Source organism: Papio anubis, unplaced genomic scaffold (genome assembly GCF_008728515.1).
Source record: "Papio anubis isolate 15944 unplaced genomic scaffold, Panubis1.0 scaffold303, whole genome shotgun sequence".
NCBI lineage: Eukaryota > Metazoa > Chordata > Mammalia > Primates > Cercopithecidae > Papio > Papio anubis.
The window spans coordinates 48436-59379 of record NW_022163139.1 but is presented as its reverse complement, the minus strand read 5'-3'; the positions used below and the strand labels follow the sequence as shown (position 1 = coordinate 59379).

The window sequence follows — 10944 nt, the reverse complement described above, 5'->3', positions numbered from 1 at the left end:
AGTTCTTCGCGTCTTGAACAAAGAATTGGACAAAATGCACAAACAAACCAAGGAAGGAATGAAGGGTTTTATTGAAAATGAAAGTACACTCCACAGTGTGGGAAAGGGCCTGAGCAGAGGGAGTCAGGCACTGTTACAGAGTTTTTGTGAGTTTAAATACCCTCTACTTGGGGTATGCCCTATGTAAATGAAGAGGATAAAGTAAATGAAGAGGACAAAGTCATTTATGGCATATGCCCTGTGGAGAGGATATTTCCTGTTATAGCTTAAGTGTGAATTAGCATTATGCCCCCTGCCTCCAGACGCTATTTTCCTGCCTCTGCGCAATCTCAGCTCACTGCAACCTCCATTGCCCAGGTTCAGGTGATTCTCCTGCCTCAGCCTCCTGACTAACCTGGATCAGAGGCGTGAACAACCACGCCCAGCTAATTTTTGTATTTTTAGTAGAGACAGGGTTTCACCATGTTGCCCAGGCTGGTCTCGAACTCCTGACCTCAGGTGATCCACCCGCCTCGGCTTCCCAATGTGCTGGGATTACAGACATGACCCACTGCGCCCAGCCTTAATCTATATTATCGTGATTCTGGTTCATTGCAACCTCTGCTGCCTCTCGGGTTCTCTGCCTCCCGAGTAGCTGGGATTAGCTAATTTGTCAGTTTAATTTTTAAACCAGCTGCAGAACCTAAGAGAGTAGAAGGAAGTTTTCCTTTCCTGTACTAGGTGTATGTTAATTTTCTGTTGTCACTGGTAGTGATTTGAGACACAACAATAAGCCACAAATTTAGTGGTTTAAAACAATACAAATGTATTATCTTACAGTTCTGTAGGTCAGAAGTCTGACATGTGGCGGCGGCTAATTCCTCCCAAATCCCAACACTTTGGGAGGTGGAGGCAGGCGGATCACCTGAGGTTAGGATTTTGAAACCAGTCTGATCAACATGGAGAAACCCAGTTTCTACTAAAAATACAAAATAAGCTGGGCCTGGTGGCGCATACCTGTAATGCCAGCTACTCGGGAGACTGAGGCAGGAGAATCGCTTGAACCCAGGAGGCGGAGGTTGCGGTGAGCTGAGATCGTGCCATTGCACTCCAGCCTGGACAACAAGAGGGAAACTCTGTCTCAAAAAAAAAAAAAAAAAGAAAAAGAAAAAAAGAAAAAGAAAAAAGGCCAGGCGCGGTGGCTCAGGCCTGTAATCATAGCACTTTGGGAGACTGAGGCAGGTGGATTGTCTGAGCTCTGGAGGCTGAGGCAGGAGAATCTCTTGAACCCGGGAAGTGGAGGTTGCGGTGAGCCGAGATCGTGCCACTGCACTCCAGCCTGGGCTACAGAGTGAGACTCTGTTTAAAAAAAAAACCAAAAAACACCTCTACTGAAAATACAAAACTAGGCTGGGTGGGGCATGGTGGCAGGCGCCTGTAATCCCAGCTACTTGGGAAAGTGAGGCATGAGAATTGCTTGAATCTGGGAGGTCAAGGCTGCAGTGAGCTGAGGTCACACCACGGCACTCCAGCCTGGGTGACAGAGTGAGACTCAAAAAGAGTCTCAAAAAGAACATAGTAAAAATTAAAATAAATAAATAAATAAGAAAAAAAAGAACGAAGTCTGACATGCCTCTCACTGGGTGAAAATCAAGGTGTCAGCAGGGCTGTCTGTGTTCTTTTCTGGAAGCTCTGGGGAGGATCCATTTCCTTGCTTTTTCTGGCTTCTGAAGGCTTCCCACATTACGTGGCTTGTGGCCCCCTTCCAGTGTCAAAGACAGAAATGACAGGTTAAATACTTCTCATATCATATCACTCAACCTGTCTTTCCTGCCTCCCTTGTCCACTTTTAAGGACACTTGTGATTACACTGGGTTTGCCAAGGTAATCCATGATAATCTCCTTATTTTAAGGGCAACTGATTAACAACCTTAATTCCAATTGCAACTTTAATTTTTTTTGCCATGGAGCATAACATATTCAGAGATTTCACAGATGGGGACATCCTTGGTGGGGGGGGCATTGTTCTGCTTACCACAGTTTATCAGTAGATGAGAGAGAAAACAGAGAATTTAGGGAAATCATATATACATCTCTATTTTCTGCTGAGACATCTCCACAGTGTCTTTACAGACTGATAACTAGAGCTATTTCTCTAGTTAACAAAGGCAGACTGGGCCTTCCATTTCAGGTATTTACCATGGCAAATGCCAAGCTTCTTTGTGCAAACATTTATGTGTGTGCTAAGCATTTTAAATAGACCTTTTGCATCGCTCTATTTTCACACTGTGAAGGATGTAATGTAGTTATGAGCTTTGAAGATGGACAGACCTGAATTTAAATTCCGACTCCATTACTTATTACCCCTATGAACCTTGAGCAATTTACCTAATCTTCCAGAGCTTTAATTTCCTCATCTGTAAATTAAGGATTAAAAACAGCTAGCAGAAAAGGTTATTGAGTGAGTTGAATACAATAATGCATGTGAGGCCATGAGCAGACGCTCTAACTATATTTTGAATTGTTTTTCCCTTGAGATGTTTTCCCAGGTACCTGGCTCTCTGGGCCTAGGACACATAGTCCCAGAGGGTATAAATCTAGTACTTGGTTCCAACATGGTTTTGCTCCCTAAATACTCAAATAGTAGACAAGAAGATATACCTGAAGCCTGAAGGAGGCAAATGTAGTTTACAAGGAAGGGAATACTCTTTGTCATATAAAATAACAGTAAGTTCACTAAACTAATTAATGCATAAACTCAACTAAAATTGTGAGTTAATAAGGTTGTGATGTAAACTGAATAAAACATAAAGAGTGGTTTGTTCTATTTGGTGATCACAAAAATATATTAGTAAGGAAAATTAATAATAGCTTGTGCTATGTGTCAGGTCCCAATGTGAAGTGCTTTACAAACATCTCATTTATTTCCACCAACTACCAGGTGTTATCCCTGTTTTACTGAAAGCAAACCAAAGTTAAGGAAAGGTGCATAACTTGCCATCATTATAACTGTCTAAACTGATGAAGAGTATGTTATCGTCAAGTCTTACGCTCTTAAGGATGTGGGGGTACATCTATATCTTCTGCGGGCAATGATGATGGAATATTGGGCTGAACCAATTAGTATGTTAATTTTAAACTTCTCCTTGAAGAAAGGATCTATGGTAGGTATTAGTAGCGAGAGATGAGAGGTATCCTTATATCTTTTAATTTCATATTCTTTTCCTATGAGAGAAGGGCAAGAATCTAGGACATTAATTCAGTTAACTAATATTTATTGGACATTTTCTATTTTCCAGGGATTACGACATATCCCTCTTCTACATTTATCATTTAGACTTCAATTTTCTTCACTGAAAATTGAGGGGCTTAGTTTTAAAGTTCTTTTTTTTTTCCCCTTTAAATATCTAAAAGCCTATAAATCCACTCAATCTTCATTTTCTCCCAACTAGACCTAAAGTGGCATGCAGAATTACAGTGAGATACAGGTGGGCAGTATATGGTAGTTCACAGCCACAATTGGTGGTGGGGAGAGTAAAGGTTATGATTTCCTTTTTTCTCTACTTCTTCCTATCCATATTTGCATAAAAACATGGTCACACATTCTTACTTGATTACTTGTAGAAAGACACATTCCAATGATACTAACACCTTTAGGGTAAAGGACATCTCTTCCTTCACAATTTATTGCAGAATGCTGAGTTTACAGGAGAAGCTTGAGGAATGCTTAAGCAATGTTCAGTTGATATGAAAAGTTTTATTAGCTTACCTTCTAGTCTATTTGCTTTAGTTGCTGCCAAACATCGATAGCCTTTCAAATCAGGATCCTTCCTTAGAGAAGTTTGCAGGAGGGCTTCAATTTCCATACACCAGATTAAATGCTTTTCCTTCTCACCTGTTTAGGCTAATGGCCTTCAGTGTTATGCAGAGTAAAGAAATTCTGTAGCCTCCATTCAGAGAACCACTCTGTTTGAAAAAGAAAAGGCTAATTCCAGCAGAGTCATTAAATGAAAATGAGACACTTCAGAAAAATTCAAAAAAAAAGTTGAGTATTCTTGAGGAAACACAAATTGTTTTGCTGTTTAGACCGAGATAAGCTCTTCAAAGCCTGTTCTCAAGCTGATTTAGTCTATGAAAATGATTTCTTATGTATGGAGGTTTTCCTATAACTTTACTTTGCTGTTGATAAATTTCTTTTTTATACTAAATATTTTTTGGTGGAAACTGTTTAGACCTATAACCTTAGAATACTGGCCTGACTTGGAGAAAAATGAACTTGAAAAGAATCCTGTGATATATGGAGCACACACCTTTACATATAAAAATTAAACTACTGGCTCATAATCAATATAGCTTGCCTCATGATAGATTATTCTCTGGCTAAATTTATAACAGGCACTCAACAAAAGTATTCATCGTTTATCCCCTAACATTATCTAGTAGCTGTAGAAGCTAGTGATCAAGTAAGTACGAAAAGAATCTTTAGAGGTGGAATGTAACTATATGCAGTAGCAGTAATTCTGCTCCATTTGTAAGGAGGGTGAAATGAGATATGGTCATGTATCCTCTTGGTACACAAGTTCCACAGGCTATTGAAAAACAAGTGTATACCCTCTTATATCTGCATTCCTTATTCTTGGAAGAGCTTATAAATCTTCTTTAGACACTTAACAGTTATAATTCTCCCAGGGAAACTAAGGAAGCACATGAGTCATGTTTCTTGACTTTGATGTTGTATAATCTGAAAATTATCTATAGATGCTTTTTTTTTTTCATTGGTACTAGAAAATTCCGCTTAGGCTCAATCAGTATCCATTTCTAAACTTCTGCAAGAAAAGCTTTAACCCCTTTGACATGCCAAAAATCCAGGTGTGAATTAAACAACGAATGCTTTACTTCGTTTTCACCACTGGTTCTCCAGTCAGAATCTTTTCAATTCATCCTCAGCCAATGCCTGTCATCCACGGCCTGGCAACACACCCTTTCACCTCCTCATACCCCGTGTCTTCACTTTCCCAGTCCTTTGGCTGCCCTCCGGTTTCTTCCCTCACATACCTGTCTGACTAGTTCCCAGAAGCCTGCAGAGATTGTTCTCCGATTTTAATTTGGCTGCCACAAATAAAGAGCTTGGAGTCCAAATACTCCTCTCTCAAAGAAAAATCTAAATGGATATAATTTATAAGCAAAATAATACTTCTGTTTTTTTCTCTATAAACAAACCATGCATGGGCTTTTAAAGGAGAGAAAGAAGAGTGGATTGACAGAGAAAATAACTGTCTAGGATAGAGGTTAGGAAGACTGAGAGAGCAAGAGAAAAAGCATCAGTCCCAGTTGTTAATCCACGAGGCATCCCCCAGACCCTTCTGTAAAGGTTAATGAAGGCAGTAAGGCAGTTATCTTTGTTTTGTGCACTGATGCAATCCAAGCTTCCATGATTTAGCACATAGTAGGCGCTCTACAAATATTTATTGAATGCTGAACGATGAGCGAATAATTAAAAACCGGTAAGTTGGTACCATAAATACAATGACAAAGGCTCCCCGATCAAATGTTTAGTGTTCCCAGAAACAGCCCTATTGTTCTACATCTCTATACTCTGGCCTTTTCCCGTTTTTGTCATTCGAACTCATATACATATTTAAAACGAAGCACACACAAATCTCTGAAATGACAAACTTAAGTGCTATCCAAAGGAAGTTATATTAGGTTGCTGCTTTGAAAATGAAGTCAACTCCTAATGGCTTAGCTGTTTCTGCAGCATTCGTTCCCGCCTTCTTGGAGTTGAGGTGAGGGATTAAACAATCAACCTTCTCCCTCCTTTCTCTCATTCTCAAAGTTTTTCTGGCCTTTTCTCTCCTTTCCTTTGCCTCATTTCCTTTCCCAGTCTATCGTTTCTCTAGGGGTCGTAGCTTTGCTGTTTCTCCTTCTCTGCCTCTTGGTCCCTTTGATCCTTTCTTTCTATCCCTTATTCCCAGCAGCTCCAGAAAATACCTTCTTTCTCCCCTTCTCACGTCACTTCCCTCCCTTCTCCCATCTCCCTCTCCTCTCCGAGAAGTGCGTTCCCCACTAGAGGCCAGCACTTTGTTAGTGTTCTCCCTCCAACCGGCGAGCAGAACTCGGAGAGAAAGAAGGGGGTAAAAAAAGAGGAGAAAGAGAGCGAGAGAGGAAAAAACCCCGGGGCCTGGAGCGCAGAGGCCCGGGAGCTGCGTCGCCATGGCAACGGGCGCCGGCAGGAAACGAGGGACTCGCGGGCGGGAGGGGGCGGAGGGCGCCGAGGGGAGGCGGAGGGACGGGGGAGGGGTCCGGCTGCCCCGGAAGCACCTCCCCGCAGCCCCCTCCTCCAGCCCGGCCCGCAGCCCCCGGCCTGCGGCCCCCACCTCCTCGGCCGGGCAGGAAGTGACAGGCCCGGAGCGAGCCCCGGAGGCCTGGCTGAGCCGCTGCCGGGCCCGCACCCGGAGCGGCGGGAGGGGCGGGGAGCCGCGGCCGCGCCGGGCGCCTCCCACCCCGCCCTCGGCGCCCCCGCCCCTCCAGGAAGGGGAGGAGGCGAGGGGAGCCCGCCGCGGAGGCCGAGCGAGCCCCCAGCCCAGCCTGGCGACTGGGGACCCCGGCACATGAGGTGGACGCCCCCGGGGAAGACTTGGGTGCAGAGCCAGGCGAGAAGGTAACCGGGCGACCGAGGGCCGGGGAGGGGCAGGACCTTTGGGGGCTTGGCTGCGCGGGGATGTTTCCTCAGCCACCTCCATCTGTGTAACGCCCCAGGTACCTCCCCCAGTTGCTTTCCCTGCCTACCTCTGGCGCTGAGCTCTGCGGTCCTTCGGCTCTGCCTGTCCGAGTCTTCTGGCTATTCATTCTGCTGCGCTTCATGCTGTCTGTCCGTCACCCTAGCTGCCTCTGACTGCTCATTTTCTTATTCATTTTTCCTTCTCTGACTTTGGTCCTTCCAGCCGAGCATGCTGTCTAGTTATCTCCCTGCTTTCGTGGTCCGCTGGGTTCTTCAACCTCCAGTTCGTTGACTTCTGCCTGTCTCCCTGCTATCTGTATGCACATGTCTCTGCTCACTTGGGTCAGTTCACTCTGGGCGCACCACTGGATCCACCCCCTTCCCCCGGTGTATTTGATTTCTCTTTGAAACATCATTTTCATCAAGGTTCTATATAGAACCAGGACCCCTGGGCGTCTACTCTCCCTGTTCTCTTGATTATTACCATGTCTTTGGCACAGTCTTCCCTGAACCACCCCCTTCTCCCGTCCCCCTTCCTATGTCCCATCCTTTCTACATGATAAGAGTTTCGTGCTTAGGGATACTGACTTTCTCCAACTCTCGACCCAATACTAAGTCCACTTCAATGTCCCTTTCTAGCTCCCTTCGGTAGGTCTGTGCGCCTACCCAACCCCATGTATACCCCACATGCTACCTTTTAGGATGACCGTGGCTTAGCTACTTTGGGGACATCTGTGGATCAGCTTCTCACTCTCTTCCAGTTTAATTTTGAAAATTTTAATTCCTGGTGCTGCCGAAACTGCTTGTCTCCATTTTTTGTATTTAATCTTGTAGTCATAGTGTTGATCACAAATGAATACATTTATGTGCCTGGGATCCAGGAATCCTGGTTTTGGTGGCAATTTCCCTCGATTTTATTGAGACTTTTAAGTTGGTCCCTTTACATTTTTATTTCTAGTTCACAATCAAAATAAAATTGTTAATAAGAATTCGGTTTTGGGGAGACGAGGGGTGATACAGTTTGTGAGTATTTTCACATGTGAACGTAGGAATTATAGTCTCTATACCTAGCAAAGGGGTCTCAAGTCTCTGAGTCCAGTGAACTAAATCCAGTAATCTATAAAACTGTGCCGTGCTGCCTCTAATCCTTACCCACTTTTTTTCTTCACATGCTGATAATGAGGATTCATGGGTCTGTATCTGTTTAGTGCTTTGATATTTTGGCAAAAGATGTGGGGAGAAGGTAGACTAGTTGAAGCTGATGTGATTTTTCCTATGTACTTTTTGGGTTATATACATGTTTGCAGTGACATTTGCTAGTCCTAAATGAAACTAAAGATTTGGGGGTGGGATAATGGTGTGATCGGATGGTACTGGGAATGAGATAATAAGAAATATCCTCAGCTTTATTGCCAAGGCCAAGCAGTTTGATTTTATTTACTTTGCTTGTTTGTTTGTTTTGGATGCAATCGCTATGACCAATCCATTCACCCTAATAAAACTGTTGACAACACTTAGCAGAAATTCTGGTTTGATGTTTATATTCCTAAGCCAAATAATATTTTGGTGACCTGATATTGGCCCAGTGCCTCAGAAGTAGAGAAAATAGTGTGAAGCTTAACAAAAGAGAAAAACAAAAAGAATGAGTAAAAACCTTATTGTCATTTAGTGCTGCTTTGGAAGAATATTTCTTCTTCTCATCTCCTGTCTCTTTGCTTGGTTCTTAGCAATGTTTTCATGTGTCTTTTTGCAAATTTAAGTGTAGTCCCCAGTGGGTAAATTCTGACGTTAGTAGACTACAAAGTTGCATCTTACTTTCTTGAAGATTTTCATTGTGTGTATTTCTATGTTGCATACCCCGGAGTCATGTCTTAAAATGATATATTACATTCAGTATGAAGCCGTCTTTGCAGTGAGGAAACAGGTATAAGGAGGAAAAGCGACATGCCTGAGGTGTTATTAGTAGCCGGAGCTGGAACCAGGCAGCTATTTGGGCTATGTGGGCTGTAGGTGAGCTCTTCTGCCTCCTAGTATTATGACCTTTCATGACCCACTAAATGTGTCTGTATGTTAAGGTCCTCCCCCATAGAATGAGGATAACGAGTACTCACTATCATAGTGAATGACACTGCCTTAATCAGAGTTTGGTTTGAAGAAGCATGTGTTAGTCTAAAGACTTGATACTTACTAGGGCAACTTCTTTAATCTCAGAAAACCTTATTTCTTAAATTGTAAAATAAGGATAACAGTGTTAACAGCACTACTATGAGAGAGAGAGTATAGGTGAAGTGCCTAGCCCAGTGAAAGGAGGCAACCAGTGGCTCTCCAGTATATGGTGACTCATTTGGATGATAATGCGATGCAGATGGAGACAAAAATGAGACAGCCAAAAGTTTTAAGTGGGTAGATTTTAAACTGTTAAAAAATGCTATGGGAATGTAAGGTAGCTTTGGTATTGTAAGGTGCCATCTCACATTCTGGCCGTTTTACTTAGTGACATCCATGAGGGAATATGTAAAGGCTGTTTCTTTTGAGACTGCATAGCTTCAAAAGATGGTAATATTGGGAAGACATGGTTGCAAGAGTGTACTGAAGATTTGGGAGTTTTAAGATGAGAAATCATGGCTTATGGAAGAGGAGGAAGATTCTCAGATACTTAGGGATTTCTTGTGTTCTTGAATAATAACATGAGATAACAGCTTGGGATCAAGATATAAGTTTTAACCTTTTACTGCTTCCATCTAGGTCTTGAGTCAGAGCACCAGCCTTGGGGACCCTGGACCGCTATCATGGAGACTGAGAGCGAGCAGAACTCCAACTCCACCAATGGGAGTTCCAGCTCAGGGGGCAGCTCTCGGCCCCAGATAGCTCAAATGTCACTGTATGAGCGACAAGCAGTGCAGGTGAGGCTCAGCTCTGAGGGGCCGTGGTCTGTGAGTCTTGGCTTGTGGTAGGCAGTGATGCTGGAAAATAATTGTGCTCAGTTCTTTTTCAACAAATTGGGGAGAGTTGGGTTAAATGATGACTAAGCTGTCTTCCAGCCCTGAGAATCTTAGGAGTTTACAAGGTTTGGGCAAGCAAACAGTGAAATCCGGTCTTTCAAATAAGGATTTAAAAAACAACATTCAGTCCATCTAGCTAGATTCTAACTAACCCTTTCTCATCCTGGATTGCCAGGTTTTTAATCTTTGGCCATTCTTGTAAATCCCCTTGAGTAATAGAAGTATCATGGAACTCTTTAGAGATTTATTTTTAAACAAACAGCAAATTCCATGTTTGTATTAATTCTGTTAGGGAATGAGGTCTTTTAGTAAATATTTTGGTTACTAGAATAACTATGCATATGATAAAAATAGTTCCAATTACTGAAGAATAAGAATTCAGTAAAGTCCAGTTAGCACTAAAACCAAACTACTGTTCATTTTATAAATCTGTATTAGCATACTGTAAATATGTAAAAATGCCAATTGGTTGAATTCGTTGAAAATTTTACCTGATGGAATCTTTTAGAAGCCACTATTTATTTTTTCATTATTTCCAACCCATTAGGACTCTATAACCTTTACTCTCTATCTAAAATATACTTTTACATTTTCTCCTTTTCTTTCTTTTTTTTTTCTTGAGACAAAGTCTAGCTCTGCTGCCCAAGTTGGAGTGCAGTGGTGCGATCAGGGCTCACTGCAGCCTCAGACTCCCAGTTCTCTCATCTTATCCTCCTGACTAGCTGGGACTATAGGCACATGCCACCATGCCCAGCTTTTTTTCTTGTTTTCTTTACATTAATCGGCATCTTGTTTATTTTCACCCTGTCTAGTCTTTGCTATGGCATGTATTTCCAGCTCCCAATTGGAGAAATAAGTTTGTGTAAATTGCACTGCTTTGCTTTTCTTACATTCTATGGAGAATAAACCATAGAATTACAGTCATGCGTCACTTAATGACAGGAATATGTTCTGAGAAATGTATTGTTAGGCAATTTTGTAATTGTGTGACTGTCATAGAGTGCACGTACACAAACCCAGACTATATAGCCTACTATACACCTAGGTTATATAGTATAGCCTATTGCTAGGTTATATAGTATAGCTCTTGTATATGTGGTCTGCCATTGACCAAATAGTGGTTATGTGGTGCATGACTGTGATTGTTTCTTCCAGTTTTTAAAGGACCATATAGACTTACTGAGGCAGAGGCAGAAGGATTTTTTTTTTTTTTTTTTGAGGTCGAGTTTTGCTCTTGTTGCC

General features: G+C 42.4%; 1 protein-coding gene and 1 long non-coding RNA gene across 6 annotated transcripts in view; one reads left to right on the top strand and one right to left on the bottom strand.

The window, feature by feature from the left end:
• Positions 1-1525: 1525 nt before the first annotated feature.
• Positions 1526-7032, bottom strand: LOC110740644. The gene is made up of 3 exons (XR_002515525.2): positions 6769-7032; positions 3749-3945; positions 1526-1741 (listed from the first exon to the last, which is right to left on the bottom strand). It is a non-coding gene; the product is annotated as an uncharacterized LOC110740644 (long non-coding RNA).
• The window catches only part of LOC116273004 (polyhomeotic-like protein 1), a 25711-nt gene continuing 21088 nt past the window's right edge, over positions 6322-10944 (top strand). For 2 of the 5 annotated variants that reach the window (XM_031661937.1, XM_031661934.1), the window contains exons 1-2: positions 7030-7892; positions 9446-9603. In XM_031661937.1, the coding sequence (XP_031517797.1) occupies positions 7889-7892; positions 9446-9603 (162 nt within the window). In that variant the 5' untranslated portion in view covers positions 7030-7888. Of the gene's footprint in view, positions 6641-6699; positions 7893-9445; positions 9604-10944 lie in introns of those variants that run through there. The other 3 variants (XM_031661935.1, XM_031661936.1, XM_031661933.1) reach the window with 3 other exon arrangements.